General features: G+C 43.8%; 2 protein-coding genes across 2 annotated transcripts; one reads left to right on the plus strand and one right to left on the minus strand.

The window, feature by feature from the left end:
* The first annotated feature begins 6,491 nt into the window (after positions 1 to 6,491).
* Positions 6,492 to 8,363, plus strand: LOC117552852 (protein ANTAGONIST OF LIKE HETEROCHROMATIN PROTEIN 1-like). The gene is made up of 2 exons (XM_034226531.1): positions 6,492 to 6,806; positions 7,334 to 8,363. The coding sequence occupies exons 1-2, from the start codon at positions 6,562 to 6,564 to the stop codon at positions 8,238 to 8,240; spliced, it is 1,152 nt and encodes a 383-aa protein (XP_034082422.1). The 5' UTR covers positions 6,492 to 6,561; the 3' UTR covers positions 8,241 to 8,363.
* A 286-nt stretch (positions 8,364 to 8,649) lies between these two features.
* Positions 8,650 to 10,160, minus strand: LOC117552861 (transcription factor Adf-1-like). Its single transcript, XM_034226538.1, has 2 exons — positions 9,802 to 10,160; positions 8,650 to 9,275 (listed from the first exon to the last, which is right to left on the minus strand). Exons 1-2 carry the CDS (start codon positions 9,929 to 9,931, stop codon positions 8,650 to 8,652), a joined length of 756 nt encoding a protein of 251 aa, XP_034082429.1. The 5' UTR covers positions 9,932 to 10,160.
* Positions 10,161 to 17,823: the final 7,663 nt, after the last annotated feature.

Raw genomic sequence — 17,823 nt, forward strand, 5'->3', positions numbered from 1 at the left:
GTGGGGTGTGTTTTTTTTGGTATGTATTGTGAACGCAACGCTGCGCAAATGTGGGTCTGACTCTGCCTCACAGAGGGTGACTGGCTGTCTACATGATGTAGCCTGCCGACATGGCCACTTTCATACAGATCATACACTAATGCGCTCGATTGGTCTCTGTGTGTAATTCGAGCTCGGGAGGGTGTGTGTGGCGCGAGCGAGAGAGAAAGCGTGCGCACCGGTTACGTGTATTGTTGTTGTTAGCATCTGGTGCTAACTAGCTGCGCTAACGGATATATAATGAGCTGTCAACAAGGTGGAGGAGAGTCCTCTCCTGTCAGACTGAGGGACTGATAACTACAGCTCAGGTCAGGTAAAGGACTCTGAGTGTTTAGATAGTTAACTTAGTCTAAGTTCTCTGTGAGTCTCAAACGGTTTGGTCACCATTTATGTAAACACATATTTCCATTTGAGGGGGGAGTGATTAGTAAAATATGCATGAATAATAACAAAAAAAATGTTAACTAGGTGAAAAAAGTGTTGTGGATATTTTAGACCTGTCAATACTGCAAAGATATACAATGAGAGTAATCAATAATAAACTGGTGAAAGCAATCAGCGTTGTCTTGTTGGTTATTTATTTGAAGCTTCAAAGGCACAGGTCTCACAGAGTATAGGATAATCTGCAGGAGTGTGCACATGGTATAATGTGTGTGTGTGTTTTATAGAGGACTGTTGCTGTGCAGAAAGGAAAAGAGATAAGACTTTCTACTGACTGTTATCTTACAATGCTCTCATAGGCAGAGCCGCATTCTCCAGGTACGACCTTGGCAGGAAGCTCGAGACAGGTCGAGTTGACCAAACAGTTTCTAAGCATAATATCATAATTTGGTTTTACCATATAAAGTAATATAAGAAATTGCCACTACAAAAGGTAATATAAACTTTAAAAACTTGTTGAGAGCTAAAACTAGTCTTTGCTGCTGCCTCAAAGAGGAGCAGGGGGGAGACAGGAGTAACCCATGTCCAGATGTTTATTCTGGGTTGTAGATTTAAAGTTTAGGGCTATCACTATGGGCAGCAACGCTGTAAATATTGACAAATAAATCCAGGAAAATGGCACAAAAGAAAACTGGTAGTAGCCTGGCTGGGTGTATAATTCCCGGCCTGACTTATTGTCCCAGTCCGGCCCTGGCCACAGGTGCTTGACTACATCCGAGAGAGAAGAGAGGGATACAGGCTCAAAGTGGTCGAGGACAGCAGGGCACAGAAAAGGAGCAGAATCTGGGGTAGCACTAGTGTGGGCTAGCCTAAGCGCAGATACTTTTTCGATAAAAAATGTAAGAAATGTATCGCAGAGGGTGGTCGATGGCACAATTGGAGAAGCATCACAAGGATTAATGATCGAGTTGAGGACATTAAAAAGAACCTGAGGTTTATGGCTGTTTTTAGAGATTAACAGAGAAATGTGCTCCGTTTTGGCTGCTTTGACTGCCGTCTGGTAGTCGGAAAGGCAAGCACGAAGGATTTCTAAGGAGACATGGAGTTTATCCTTTTTCCATTTTCTCTCTGCACGCCTGCAAGCGCGTCTAAGAGCGCGAGTACAGTCATTAAGCCACGGCTCTAAGAGAACTTTGGTGCGTCTAAGCGTAAAAGGAGCAACGGAATCCAGTATTAGTGTGCATGTCGAGTCAAACATGGAGATAAGCTCATCAGCACTAAGAGCACAGTTCACCTCTAATTTACAGATCGGAGAAGCATTAAAAGCATCTGAAAAATGTGAGGCAGTCAAGGGGTTAATTGAACGCAGACAACACGCAGGGGCACGTGATTCGACTCCTACAGAAGGGATCGAGGTTGTAAACAGAACCGGTAAATGGTCTGAGATACGCGTTGCTGCACAGATTTCATCCACAGAGATAGACAGTCCAAACGATAATACTAAGTCTAAGGTGTGTCCTTTATCGTGTGTTGGGCCAGCCACGGACTGAATGAGACCGAAAGAGTCGAGGAGATTTAAAAAGTCCCTAACCAGAGGTTTAGACTCGCAACACACATGGACATTAAAGTCTCCGCAGATCAAAACACGATCATATTTCACCATGATCCCGGACAGAAAGTCAAAAAAGTCAGTTATGAAATCCTTATTGGACTTTGGTGGACGATACACGACTGCGCAGAGTATAGGCGAGGCCGGGTTCAGTTCAAAAAGCTGCAACTCGAAGCTAGCATAGCTAGTTACAGGGTGAATCAATCGGCATTGGAGACTAGCTCTAAACACTGAAGCTATACCCCCACCACGGCCGGTGGTACGGGGGGAGCTGAAGAAAGTACAGTCAGGAGGAAGATGTTCAGAAAACGGTACATACTCGCCAGTGTGGACCCAGGTCTCTGTCAGGAACATCAAATCCAGATCACGAGAGGTGAAGAAGTCGTTTAACAGGAACGTCTTGTTTGCTATTGACCTAGCGTTTAGCAAAGCCATGCAGAGTTTTCTCTCCGGAGGTGCCGAAGGTGTAGTGCGTCTTAGCGGACGAAGATGTGCGTGTTGAACGCCGCGTGGACCGAGAGCAGTCAGTCGGGCAGGAGGAGCTGCCAGCGGGCCCAGCAGAGGCCGCAGCTCCGGAAAGACAGGGCGAATCCATGGCGTGCAGCGGGAGGGCCATGACATCTGATGCGTGGATAAGTCCCAGAAGAATCCGTCAGGTGTGCTTTTTGATGGACAAGCGCGCCACCACGCTTTCCCCGTCGCCTAAAGTGCTTTCGGTGAGGCAGGATGCAGGGCAACCGGCGCAGGTAGGTGGGAATATCTGACAGTAGAGGGGGGGGGGGAGTCGATTTACGGTTGCCAGATGTAGGTTTGGGCAGCAGTATAAACTCCAGTGAGGGTCTTAGGTGGAGGAGAGCTTGGCGATCATAGACGAGCAGAGCAGAGACATTCTGACAAACATAAAACAAAAACAGGATAGCTAAAGGCAGATAGCGGAAAAAGCGGCATGCCGACACAGGCGCCATCTTGAAATCCACCGGGTTTGTCAGGTCCCTGACAAATGTTATGAATTTGGTGACTGAAATGCATATAACTGTGAGTGGCATGGGCCTTTGTAGTAAAACGAGAGACTGTTTAATTCAAGCTTGTTTATGAACAGGGGCTGGGGCTGTCGGGGCACGGCACATAGTACAACGTAATAGGCGCGTTCACACCGGAGTACTTTTACCCGTACTTTTCCCGTTTAGTTCCGTGCCTGGAATTTTGCGTTCACACCAAAAAGAGAACTTAGTTCAGAGAACTTTTACTCCCATGTTTAGTGCCTGCTAGAGAGGTGGTACTATCCTGGGGAGAAAAAAGTATACATTTCGATTGGCTGGGCGAATTGCAAACCACGCCACCATTGTATTTGCTGGCATTATTAGCATTAGCATTAGCCCGGCGCAGAAACGCAGAGAGAATTGTTGCTCTACCCAAGCTCCTCTCAGCCCTGGAAACCTCCCAACTTCTCACCCAGCATGTTGTCCGCCTACATGGAATCCCGGCTGACATCGTCTCCGACCGTGGACCTCAGTTCACCTCCCAAGTTTGGAAAACCTTTTGTCGTTCACTTGGTGCGTCGGTCAGTTTAACTTCCGGGTACCACCTCCAGTCTAATGGTCAAACCGAAAGGGCCAATCAGGACCTGGAATCTGCCCTCCGCTGTGTTGTAAACCGGAATCAGAAGATCTAGAGCTCTCATCTGCCTTGGGTGGAATATTCTCACAATTCTCTCACGTCATCAGCTACAGGACTCTCTCCTTTCGAAGCCTCTCTAGGGTACCAGCCACCCTTGTTTCCTGAAGAGGAGATTGAGTTGGCTGTTCCATCTGTCCAGCATCATGTTCATCGGTGCCATAAGATCTGGAGAGACACTCGATCTGCCCTCCTCCGGACTTCCGCCAAGACCCAGCAATCAGCCAACCGCCGCAGACTTGTTGCTCCTCTTTACGCCCCTGGACAATCGGTTTGGTTGTCCTCCAAGAACATCCCCCTCCTTACCGAGTCCAAGAAGCTGTCTCCCCGGTTTATTGGCCCCTTCCCCATTGAGCGCATAATCAACCCCTCTGCTGTCCGCCTGAAGCTCCCCAGGATCATCAGGATCCATCCAACTTTTCATGTTTCACAAATCAAGCCAGTTCACACCAGTGACTTGTGCCCTCCGGCCGTTCCCCCTCCTCCCCCCCGAGTCATTGATGATCATGCTGCCTATACCGTGCATCGACTCTTGGATGTTAGACACAGGGGCTTACAGTACTTGATGGATTGGGAGGGTTACAACCTGGAAGAGCGTTGCTGGGTTCCTCAATCTCGGATAATGGACCCCGTTATGGTGAGGGATTTCCACAGGGCTCATCCCGAAAAGCCTGGTGGTCGCCAGGAGGCTCCCGTTGAGGGGGGGGTACTGTAAGGATGTGCAGTTTTCCCTCCTTCTGCTTCTCTTTTTGTTTCATGTTTGTTTGTATCTGTCTGTCTTCCTGGCTGGGCGTGGCTGACCTACTTTCAGTTCCCGTCAATTCACCTCCACAGCTGCTACTCATCTTCCTGATTCATCTACTCACCCACACCTGCTTATATACCCGGCTTCCTCATCCAGTATTCACCAGTTCGTCGTCAAAGATACACTGGTAACACGTATTGATTCCTAGAAAGCTAACCTAGTTCCCAAGTCAAAGTTATATTCTTAAACCTGTATTTCTCTGCCCAGAATCCGTCTACTCCTCTGCCTGCCACGTCCAGCCAACACCACCTCGTCAGCAAACCTCGGATTATCGTCACTACCAGCTCCAGCCTGCTCACTCTATTCAACTCTGATTCCCCGGCTCATCTCACCCGTGTTCCGCTGCAAATCTCCGAACCCCGGCTTCAGCCTGCTCACTCCGACATCCTCCGGATCTTCAACTACGGACCTCCACTCTCCCCCCCCCCGTAGTAATTCCCCGATCCGGATTATTAATTCCACAGCAGTATTGTTTGAACTTTGAATTGGAAATTAAATTATTTTTGCTTCCATACTCACGTCTCCTCCCTTCCGTGTTTGTATTGAGGGTTCAGCCTATAAGCGCTCTTTGAGCGTAACATTCCTAGTCTGCTGATGAATTTGGATATGCAAATACTGTGATACTTCTGTTTCACAGAGATCTGAGATACTTAAACATTACAAACTTGAACACAGACATTATGTGATGCCGTCATTCCTATCCATGCATCTATTTCAACTGCCCATGTACTTGCAAGACATGGAATGCACTTCTGAGCCACTTGTCAAGATGATATCATCCATCCTCACAAACTGAACTGACAACATTTAAATGTCATGTATGCAATTACGATCTATGTTCAACTTTAAAAGACTATTTTCAACATATAGCACAGCATCTAAAAAACAGTGAAACAGTCTTTTGTGTCTTTCAGGGTTGTTCGTACAAAACAAATATTTATGGGTCTTTTCAAACTCACAGAAGCAGAAATCATAAAAATTGTTCAGTAAATGACTTAAAGTCTGGAATACTTGAAAGACAGGGGTCAATCTCAAGTCATTTTTGTGACGATATCCCAACTGATAGTATTAGTACTGAGCCTTCAGATGATACAAGTGCAGAGGACTTGGCTGATCGTAGTTATGATGTTCAGGATTTAAATGACTTATCATGTAATGTTGAGATCAAAGTCGCCTCGCTTTTACTAAAGCTAGAACATATTTATCTTGTTTCTGGTGTGGCAGTTGATGAACTTCTGCAATCATTTGACTACTTAATAAGCACTGCTTCTGTCCCTCTTATCCATCAAACCATATCTCAGCACTTACATAATTTTAACTGTGAAGTAGGCAAAACTGTTCTACAAGAGCAAGCATCAACTCTTTGTAAGTCAAATCCAATTACTGCCTCTATTGGTGGTTGTGGGCCACTTTCCACTGCCTGGAAGTGAAAGACATATTACAAAAAAAATGTCAATGTTGTAGAACCTATAGAATGTATACTTGACTCCCAGAAGAGAAGATCTTTTCAATACGTCTCTATACTAAAATCTATACAGCAGACCTTATATTGTAAAACTTATTTGGATAAAGCAGTACATTTGAAATCTCCCTATCAATCTGATCAAATTCAGTATAAATCCTTTTATGATGGATGTATTTACAAAGACAATTTGAAGTTCTCTAAGGAGTGTGCTATTTCACTTATTTTGTACATAGATGATTTTGAAATCTGTAATCCCCTCGGGAAATCTGTGGGGTATATTGGACATTGGGGAACCTACCTGTAAATGCATCACTGTCTAATATATATTTAGCTGCCCTTACGGGCCGGCCACACTACAAGCGTAAAATTCGCTTCCAATGCCCCAAGATTTACGCTTGGGGCGTTTCTTCGAGCCCCGCGACCAACAACCAATCAGAATCTCCATGTGAATCTCCCGCCCCGAACGTACAAAGTGAAAAACCCCGGTTCTTCTCCACTATTGCTAAAATGGATGCCGGTGTTGTAGCAAGGGTAAGCAGGGTAACTCGTGTGTGTGCAAGGTTGCATTTAGTGTATACATTGTCTCGCATGAGGCCGTGTAGTGTGCGTCGCTTCTGGGTACACCTGATACTCCGAAAGCGTCTACAAAGGGGGGAATACCACCTTCTCGTCCAGGAGCTCCGTCTCGATGACCGCCTTTTTCAGAGGTACTTCAGGATGAGCAAGGAGGTGTTCGACGAGTTGCTCGGAAAGGTGGGCCCACTGATTACAAAGGTGGACACCCATCTGCGTATGTCAATCGGCCCCGCCGAGCGACTCGCCATCTGCCTACGGTACGTTTTGTGTATTTCTACTTCTTTAATCTGACTCTGTATAGAAGCAGAGAGAATGCACGAATGATGACTGAAGTCTGTGATTTAGTTCAGATGGGTAACATTAATTAAGATATCTAGGTAAACACAGTATTGCTCCCCTGTGTACATGGCGTGTGTGTCTGTGTCTGTGATCAATGTGTGTGTGGGGATCTGTGTGTCTGTCTGTGTTCAATGTGTGTGTCTGTGTGTCTGTGTTCAATGTGTGTGTCTGTGTTCAATGTGTGTGTCTGTTCAATGTGTGTGTGTCTGTGTTCAATGTGTGTGTCTGTGTTCAATGTGTGTGTGTCTGTGTTCAATGTGTGTGTCTGTTCAATGTGTGTGTCTGTTCAATGTGTGTGTGTCTGTGTTCAATGTGTGTTCAATCTGTGTCTGTGTTCAATGTGTGTGTCTGTGTTCAATGTGTGGAGGGGGGGATCTGTGGTCTGTGTGTGTGTCGGGTCTGAATAAATATATTTTGTAATCATGTATATATCTTTTTTTCTCAGGTACCTGGCAACTGGTGACTCGTACGCGACGATAGCCTTCAGCTATCGGGTCGGGCGTTCTACAGTGGCAGTCATTGTCAAGGAGGTTGCGGGGGCCATCTGGACCGCCCTGGTCGAGGAGTGCATGCCGGTACCACAGGTGGAGGATTGGAGAGCCATCGCTGCTGGGTTCCAGGAGCGCTGGGAGTTTCCCAACTGTGTTGGTGCCATAGATGGGAAGCACGTTGTTATCCAGGCTCCAGCAAATGCAGGTTCCCTCTACTTTAATTATAAGTCCACCCACTCCTTGGTAATGCTGGCTGTGGTGGATGCTGAGTACCTGTTCAGGGTAGTGGATGTTGGAGGCTTTGGGAGGAGCAGCGACAGTGGGAGCCTGCGGAATTCTGCATTTGGAGAGAGCCTCCGAGACGGCAGTCTGCAGCTACCACCTGACACCGTCATCGCAGGATCAGAGTGGCGGGGCCCTCTCCCCCATGTCTTCGTTGGAGATGAGGCATTTCCGCTGCTGGACAACCTTCTGCGTCCATTCCCTGGACGTCACCTCACCCGTGAAAGGAGGTTATTTAACTACCGCCTCAGCCGTGCCAGGTTGGTGGTTGAATGTGCGTTTGGCATCCTCTCAACCCAGTGGAGAATGCTCAGGCGTGTCATCACCACCAGCCCCGAGGTGACGGAGTTGTGTGTGAAGGCTGCCTGTGTGTTGCATAACTTCCTCCGCAGGAAGACCATTGATATGCCGTCACGCACACCTATCGCAAGGTCCACGGATGAAGTTACTCCAACCCTGTGTGATGCACCGAGGATGGGCTCCAACAATGCCACACGGCGATCCATCCAACAGCGGGAGACCTTCTGCTCCTACTTCAACGAGGAGGGGGCAGTGCGATGGCAGGCAAATGTGGTGTAGGCCCATATTTGTCTCCAAACCAAAAAGCTCTTTTAAGAGCTACCCATTTTCTTTAAAAAGCAAATATTCCAAATGAGCCATTTTAAAATCAACCATTCCTAATAAACATGTTTCTTGAATTGATATCATGATATAACTAACAACCTTTTTCCTTCAGCCCTGTTTTTAGTAATAAACCACTCATAATTTTCATCAGGGTTTCACCTGAATAATTACAGAAGACAGCACATTATATATCGACATACAAGAAGCTCCTGGTATGTTGTAACTGACAAATCACATGAACAAGTCAAGACACAGTATAGCCATAACATACTTTTAAATAACTTTTATTTATGTGATGTTGTGTGTGATGAGTGTAAAAATATGTAATGTGGATCAGTATCAGTATCAGTATCTAATTAATTAATTAATTATTAATGTCCATTTCTGTGGCCTCCAGGACCGCCTCTTGTAGCTTCATTTTCAGTCTCATGCTGCTCGTCCTGCTCAGCTTTTGCATTGCAGGCCAGAGACTCCTTAAAAAAAGGAGGTCCTCGTCTTCCACCTCCACCACTAGTGGTGGGGGTGGTGGTGGTGGTGGCATGGCCAGCATCGGGCCTACGGCCGACAGCAGGTTCTCCTCAAAAGGGGACATCTCCCTTCCCCTGCTCTTCTTCCCCCGGAATGCTGGCACACTGGCCGGCACACCGTCTGGCACACCGTCTGGCACACTGGCCGGCACACTGGCCGGCTGACTGGCCGGCTGACTGCTACCTGGCTCTGGCTGGCTTTCCAGACTGTCATCCAGGCTGTCACCCATAGAGTCTTCCTCTTCTTCTGCTCCGGTGGGTGGAGGCAGGGGTTGCCGGGGGAAATTGCTGGACGTCTCACGGTCCAGCATGAAGGGCTTTAAAAAGCTCATTACTGCCGCGAGACGCCAGGGCTTAGATCCCCCGGAAGCCCCTGCCCCGCTACTTTTCCCTTCCTTCTCCAGGATCCTCTCCCTGCGGTATCGGTCCCTGAGGGACTTCCAACGCTTTTTGCACACTTCGTCTAATAAAATGAAAATGAAAGAATACAGTTCATTTCTTGAATTTCAGAAAATGATTGCTCCATTAATGAAAACCAAATCCCTTTCAATTGCATACAAGGTTTTACATGTCACACTTTATCAGAATCAAAAACAGGTTTATTGCCAGGTAGCTTTGCACATACTAGGAATTTGACTTGATGTCATGGTGCATATATACAAAACAAGAAATCTAATATAAAACACAACATGTATTGTACAGTTAAATTGCAAAAAGATAAAAATTAAATAAAGCAGTAATTTACATGGAAATAGAATGCTAGGAATGAATTTTTGCATATATATATATAACTAAGAAATGTGAAAGGAGTATGGCATTGTGTGCATTAATGTAATGCAATATAGTCTATGATGTGGCAGCGGATGATTAACATGTATGTGATTAATGTCTATGGCGCTATTTTATGCTAAATATACCGGCTATGTTTCATTAGCTATGTTAACATGAAGTAAACTGGATATAAAATCCCCAAACAGGCGAAAACCTACCAGTTTCCCCCACTGTCTCTGCCACCTCCTTCCATGCCTGGTTCCTCTGGTTTCTATCCCGGTAGGTGAACAGGGTCACATCAAATAATACAGGGTGATTCGCTACCGCTACGATTATAACCTCGTCCATTTTATTTCAAATATAGACATGAACGGCGGGATATCTCAGGATATCTCTCCCAGCGTATGCGCGGTTTTTGATTGGCTACGGCTTGAGCTGTCAGATTTTCTGAAACGGGATTTGATTGGCTTACGCTCACTTGTCAGGAACCGAGAGAGCGTTTCGTGCGTAAAAAGTTCAACATTGTTCAACTTTTTACGCGCGAGACGCTCTCAAAGTTACGCTTGCCTTCCCGTGATGCAGTTCGGCGAAAACGTGGGCGGACGTGACGTCACCCCATTCAAAGTGAATGGGCAGACGCGCTAGAGGCGTAATTTTACGCCTGAAACGCTTGTAGTGTGGAGGGCCCGTTATTCATAGTGAGGATGTTAAGTGCTATGGTTATGACATTGTGTTGAAGCCCTTAGTAGATTATCTTATTACATTAGAGCAACAAGGAGTGTTTATTGCCAAGTTGGGGAAAACTGTGAAAGGCTTTGTTCATTGTGTAGTAGCAGACAATCTAGGGGCCCATGGTATTGCAGGTTTCTTGGAAAGTTTTTCTGCTAAATATTTTTTGCAGATTTTGCACAGGAGAAAATGATGACATTCAAACAAAAGAGGTGAAGTCGGAAGCATTTTGTCTAAGAAGCAAGGACATTCATGATTATCATCTAAAAGCTATTGAAGAAAATTCATTAACTAGTCATTTTGGTGTTAAAAGAAGGTGTGTGCTGTCAGGCAGTCTGTCATATTTCAGTGTAACAGAGAGTTTTCCTCCAGATATAGCTCATGATCTGTTTGAAGGAATTATCCCTGTGGAGATTTCTCTTTGTCTTACTGTGTTCATTTCCAAAAAATATTTTACCTTAGCCTATTTAAATGAGGTGATAAAAACCTTTCCATTTAAGTGGACTGATAAAACTAACTGCCCCCATCTTGTTCCCCTCACCTTCACAACAAAGAGGACAATTGGTGGAAATGCACATGAGAATTGGAGCCTGCTGAGATTTCTTCTTCTCTTGGTTGGAACAAGTGTTCCTAAAGATGAACCAGGCAAATCCTGTGTGAATTAAAGGACATTGTAGAACTTGTTGTTACACCATTTCACACTGAGGACTCTATTTCTTATCTGGACTTCAAGATATCTGAACACAGGACTGCATTCAAAGAAGTGTTCCCCCACGAAAGAATCCGGCCCAAACATCATTATTTGGAACACTATCCATGGCTGATCCGCCAGTTTGGCCCCCTTGTTGCAGTATGGACTCTGAGATTCGAAGCAAAGCACAGCTTCTTCAAGAGAGTAATGCGTCATACAAACTGTTACAAAAAATGTACTGTATTCATTAGCACAAAGGCACCAATTTCAGGCTGCATACAATCTTCACCTGAGTGAACTTTCTAAGCCATCGTTGGAGGTTACTGATTTCTCAACACTTCCCCTTGATGTCATTAATGAAGATATTGCACAGGCAGTAAAAGAGAGACACCCAGACATGGACACTGTGAACCTTACAAAAAATGTAACCTATAACGGCTTCAACTATAGGATCGGCATGGTGGTTGCCCATGGGTCGCTCGCTGGACTTCCAGAGTTTTGTGAAATAATTCATATGATTGTTCTACAAGATACATTACTTTTCATTGTAAAAACATTGGAAGCTTGGTACCTTGAACATTATCGAGCATACGACTTGGTTGTACCCACTTCCAGACAACAAAGGCTAATTGGGGTGCAAGAACTGACAGATCCCTATCCTCTTGCTCACTACATGGTTGGTGGACGCCGCCTCACCTCACTGAAGAGATACATACACGTATAAGGTTGTATGAGGGTGGGGTTGAGAATGTAGATGTGTTTTTATCTTTTGAACTTGCTTTTCTTAAGGTCTATTTAAGTGTCCCTTTAAAATAATCTCCCTCAATTACATTCTCAAAAAAACAGGGTAGCAATATGTGGAATGTGATCTGGCTGTGTATTCCACAGGTGAATGGCTTTGCACTTAGAACAATTAGTATGCATTAGAGATTTATTTAAAGATTACACACTACTTTTCAGTACACTTATGTATTGCACAAGTAAATGAAAAATACAAGACTGCACTTCATTAATATTGTTGCATGTGAAGTCAATCCTCACATCTGTATGTTTATTGAACAAGAGCTACTAGTGGCAATAATTTGCTCTGTCATTCCAGGCACGTCACTATTGTAAGAGAGACATTTGCTTTCAGTTGTCAGTGTATCATTGCACTATTACTAATATCATTGTTTATGTTGTTTTTTTCCAGTTCCTTTTGGGTTGCCTGACATGGCTGTGAAAACGCCAGCCAAGTTGCGAATTCTTCTGAATCCCGATGACACCAGGAAGCTAGTTCTGCCTAATGGCATTCCAGAGACAATGGAGCAGCTTATTGATGAGGTCAGGAAAGTGTGGGAAATAAGTGGAGGATTTAGAATGCAGTATGAAGACGGAGACTTTGGAGATGCACTAGTCAACCTGACATCCACTGCTGACCTTCAAGATTTGACAGCTATCAAGATCATCCTTATACCTGATGATGGTATCCAACCTAGTATCCATCCTTACCATCTGTGAAGAAGCAGTGTCTGCTGAAGCAGTGTCTGTTCAATCAAATGATACTGACATCTTGTCCACACCTTCCAGCTCAGTCTCTATAAGAACTTGTATGTGGCCAAGACAATTCCCTATACCAACCTTTTCTTATGACACTGAACTACAGTTGGAAAAGGGAAATGCAATGTATAGGTCAGACATGACAAGGTTGTCACTGAGTTCAAAAACAAAGTTGGATATTCTGGAAAAGGTAGCTGAAGACATCTTCAAGTATAAAGCCTACCCAACAGACGGTGACTTCAGTGATGTTGCCGAAGCACTAATCCAGAAGCATCCATGCCTCTCTGAATCTGGTTCTTACAACGGTTTCTACGGCTGGAAGCAGCGGCTAAAGACATAAATGGGCAACTACCGAACTCAGCTAAAAGGAATAGGGTGTTCTGAATTGCTCGTGAATTCACTGAAGTCCAAAGCTCCAGAGGATGCTTTGCCAGCAAAAAAAGTGAAGAGACCGAAGAGAGGTGAGGCAAACCACATACCGGACATTCCAACAGGACAGACCCCAGAAAGACTGGAAAGTGAGAGGCTGGTACTTTTAGGTGAAGCTAAAAAGCGAAACAATCGTGCATTAGTAAAGGACAAAATGGACAAGACCTTTTCACATCGAAGACGGGACATTGTGCAAAATAAATTGGGAGTGGAAGAGTTTAAAGAGAGATGGCCTGCATTGTTTACAATGGATGAAGTAAGTCACTATTTTATTGTATCAAGATGGCCAGATGTCAAAGATTAGATCGTATACATAAAACAGTGCCGATGTAACATGTCATGACAGAAAATCTGCATGTGCTAATTTTGAGTTTTTTTTTTAACAAAATGTTTATTCAGATCAATTTTACATTGTTGAGATAGAAAAACAAACAATTACTTACAGTTCGGCAAACACAGATAATTATACATCATGGTATCTTAAAAGTTACATCCAAACAAAGAGGAATGAGAGAATATTGAATCGGCAACACACAAATAAATTAAAATAAACTAGACTTAGTTTTGTTCAAGTCCAACCTTATATCGTTACAGCACCTTTTCACAATTGTAGCCCAAAATGATCAATTACAGGAGTCCATCTATTTACAAACACATCCGACTTCATCTGGAGTCTTGCTGTTATTTTTTCCATTGAGAACACCATCAGTAGCCTGTCTCGCCACTGACGTAGGGTGGGTGGCAGTGGTTTAAGCCAAGATATCGTTATCATCTTTCTTGCAACCAAGAGAAGGATATGCAGCAAAAAATGTCACCCTCAAACATTTGGTCTATTATAATAAGTCCTTTCCGCGCCCAATTCCTAAATCCTGTATCCAGTTTACTTGGCCTAAAGTCCCCATTCTTTGCAATCTCCATCACCCTTGAAATTGTTAGCGGTGCTTCCACTTTTTTTCTCACTATTGACCTTACTTTTTGGGTGCACTTCATCCATTCATTCTCTACCCCAAGTTTCCTCCAGCTCTTTTGTCCCAGAAATGGCAGCATCTCAAGAGGCATTAATGGGCATGATTCCTTCTCTAATTCCAACCAAGTCGTCTCCCCATTTTGTGTAAGTCATTCAACCATACCACACAGTTGTGCTGCCCAGTAGTACAACTTCAAATTGGGAAGATTGAGGCCTCCTTCATTCTTTGAATATGTTAACAGCTTCAATTTAATCCTAGGCTTCTTCTTTTGCCATATAAATGTGGAAATCAACTTGTCTATCATTTTAAAGACTGAGACTGGAACATAGAGGGGGAGAGACTGAAACAGATATAATAATCTGAGAAGTATATTCATTCTTACAGTGTCAATTCTACCAAATAATGAATGTGGGAGAATCTCCCATCTAGCCATATCTAATTTTATTTCCGTTATTAATCTACCATAATTTGCCTTGTATAACTGTGAAGTTTTTGGAGTGATAATGATTCCCAGATACCTGAAGCCTTGTGCTGACCATTTAAATGAAACCTCCTTGTCTAATTGAGATGGCAAATCACCCACTAACATCATAGCCTCCGATTTGGATTCATTAACTTTATACCCTGACACTTCACCAAACTCATCCAGGCAACTCCATAGGGTTGGAATTTAGGTTAGAGGATCACTAATATATAATATCACATCGTCCGCGTACAACGATAGTTTGTGTGATCCTCCCCCCTCTGATATTCCATGGATTCTAGGGTTCTCCCTTATCATTTCTGCCAGTGGCTCTATACTAATCGCAAATAGCAGTGGGGAGAGAGGCGAGCCTTGTCTGGTCCCTCTGTATAATTCAAATTGTTCAGATGTGTAACCATTAATGCGGAACCTTGACACCGGATCGGAATTCAGAACTCTAACCCAATTAATCAAATCTGAATGAAATCCCATCTTCTCTAGTGTACATTCCAAATATAGCCAGTCTATCCTATCAAATGCTTTCTCAGCATCTAAGCTGAGAAGCATTGAAGACCGCTTACTTTTCCGTGCCATTGACATTATATTTAGGGTTCGTCTAATGTTATTCTTTCCCTGTCTTCCAGGTATGAATCCTGTCTGATCTGGATTAATTAATTTAGTGATATATTTCTGGATTCTTTGAGCTATTATTGTACTCAAAATGTTTCCGTCACTGCAGAGCAAACTTATAGGTCTGAACGACGCACAATTTGTAGGGTCTTTACCCTCCTTGGGAATCACAGATATTATTGCTTCAGACCATGTTTTGGGAGGTTGGTTCTCCTTAAGAGTATAATTAAATACTCTTTGCAAAAGTGGTGTGATCTCCTTCTTAAAACATTTGTAAAACTCCCCCGGGTACCCGTCTATCCCTGGTGATTTATTGTTTTTCAACTTCTTTATAACTTCTTCAATTTCCTCCTTTGTGATTGGTTCCACCATCGTTTTTGACTCTTGTTCACTTAATTTAGGTAAATTCGATCCACCGAGGAAGGTTCTAATTTGTCCTGCTTTATCCTCTACCACTGGCGAGTCATAGAGTGCTTTATAATAAATAGAAAAGGCTTCCGCTACTTCTTTAGGGTGAGTCACAATTTTTTTCTTGGAGGGACTCATAATCTTCGGAACTATCCTGGTTGCTTGTGTTTTACGTAACTGAAATGCTAATAGCCGACTCGCTCTGTTTCCTGATTCATAATGTCTCTGATTAGCAAATCGTAAAGCACCTTCGGCTTTGTATGTCAATAAGTCACTCAAATCTTGCCTGCACCGGTCAAGAGCTTTCAGGGTGGATTATTTTTGTGTCCTTATGTGTTCTCGCTCCAACTCTCGTATGCAAGTTTCTAAATCTAATTGTTTCTTTTCACGTTCTTTTTTCAATCTCGAGGAGAGGGCAATTATTTTTCCCCCAAGAACTGCTTTAGCTGCCTCCCATACTGTCGATACCGAAACTTCTCCATTATCATTATGTTTCAGGTAATTATTAAATTCTTCTTATACTTTGTACCACCTCTGGGTTATTTAATAATGAAACATTCATATACTTCTCCTCTTCCAACTTGATTGACATTACCACTGGTCCATAATCTGAGATGGTAGTGGGTTCAATGTGACAATCTGTGACTTTATGGGCATCCTGTTTGGAGACACAGAAGAGGTCAATTCGGGAGTAACTCTTGTGCACTTTTGCACAAGTCCCTGTCTCTAGGATGTTGTAAGCGCCATATATCTGTGAGCCCAAGTTCCTCTATCATGTTACATAATGCTTTAGCTTTTCATGTTTGTGGTCCTAGTACAGGTGGTTGTTTGTCTATTCTTTGGTTCACAACACAATTAAAATCCCCCCCCGACTATGATTATTCCCTTTGCGTTTTCTGCTAGAAGTGTTGCAATTTCTTTAAAGAAGCCGGGATCTTCTTCATTTGGAGCATATAAATTCAAAATAGTTATATTTACATTCCCAATTGTCCCCACCACCAAAACATGGCGTCCGTTTTTGTCTTCATGTACTTTCTCTGGAACAAAACATAACGACTTATGACACAAAATAGCTACTCCTCTTTTTTTTTCTCCTCCACATGAGGCACTGAAAACTTGCCCCACCCATTCCCTTCTCAGCGTTTTGTGTTCCTCTGCACTCAAATGGGTCTCCTGCAGTAGTGCTAATGAGCAAATCAATCTCTTCAATTGACTGATCATTTTCTTCCTCTTTATGGGGTGGTTGATTCCTTTTACATTATAACTAATGAAATTCAATGTATTCATATTATGACCAGTAATTTAAATGAAGTATTAAACCTGCATTGTGTCTTGTTCTTTGTTTCAAACCCACCTTCAGTGTTTTGCCAACTGTAAATTGAAATCCAGGTGCTTATCCTCCTTATACATATGTTTACCGAACAACATTGAACAATAATAACCAATAAATGATAGAACAGTATTACACTTTGCAATAAACAATGATGAACTTCCAAGTGCCTGGTAGAATGCCTCCAGTAGAAAACAAAAAAGGCACCCCACCCCCCATATGAATTGGGCAGAGAGCTCCAGCTCTCTGGGAAAAACGCACAAACTGTGCATGCAACGGTCCACCAGGTTGCCCTGGTTTGTAGTCCTCATCGCCTTGACTGCAATACTCTAGCCAGAGTTTGCGGTGTTTGCTCCCCCCCTCCCCGTTCAGACCCTACTCATATACACATATTATCCTTGCCATCTTCACTTCTTTTATCAAATTATCCATGTCCGACAAATTATTATCATGAGTCAATCAACCCCACAGTCTGTTATATCCCCTGTATTCGCGAATGATCACTTTACTCACGACCCTTCAGTTATTCATTCCATTGTCTCCGCGGATGATAGCTCTCACGTCTGTGGGGTTCAATTGCATCTGGTTCCTCCTCCGATTCTCCTGGGTCGACCACTTGTCCTGTGTCAACTCCCTCTCCAGTATGTCTCGTTCCTCAATTCTTGCGTCGACTCCAAGCTCTTTCAGAGTCGATTGTGCCTCTACCAGTGTGGGGAACACCCTCACTCCCGTGGCCAGGAAAAGCTTCAGCTGTGCAGGGTATGGTCAGAGCCCTAGAGCAGTGGTTCCCAAACGGTGTGCCGCGGCACACTGGTGTGCCGTAAGGCAAGTCCGGGTGTGCCGTGGGATTTTGTGACAACCATACGTTATTATTGCAATATACAACTACACAAAAATAATTATTTAATTTACTATATCAGTACTTTGTAGGTTTATATGTACGTAATCTGCGCGACTTGCGCGTCCACATCTCCACGTGCAGTGCTGCATAAACATGGCTGAGTCAGCGATAACTTTCGAGGGGTGGAGGTATGCCCATTATTTTGAGTTCGT

Source organism: Gymnodraco acuticeps, unplaced genomic scaffold (assembly GCF_902827175.1).
Source record: "Gymnodraco acuticeps unplaced genomic scaffold, fGymAcu1.1, whole genome shotgun sequence".
Lineage (NCBI taxonomy): Eukaryota > Metazoa > Chordata > Actinopteri > Perciformes > Bathydraconidae > Gymnodraco > Gymnodraco acuticeps.

Bases quoted from the DNA above. Each gene is read 5' to 3' on its own strand.
- LOC117552861 (XM_034226538.1), bottom strand. From the start codon at position 9,931: ATGGACGAGGTTATAATCGTAGCGGTAGCGAATCACCCTGTATTATTT. The intron at 9,276-9,801 runs GTAGGTTTTCGC...TCATTTTATTAG, and splicing joins AGAGACAGTGGGGGAAACTG to ACGAAGTGTGCAAAAAGCGT.
- LOC117552852 (XM_034226531.1), top strand. From the start codon at position 6,562: ATGAGGCCGTGTAGTGTGCGTCGCTTCTGGGTACACCTGATACTCCGA. The intron at 6,807-7,333 runs GTACGTTTTGTG...TTTTTTTCTCAG, and splicing joins CGACTCGCCATCTGCCTACG to GTACCTGGCAACTGGTGACT.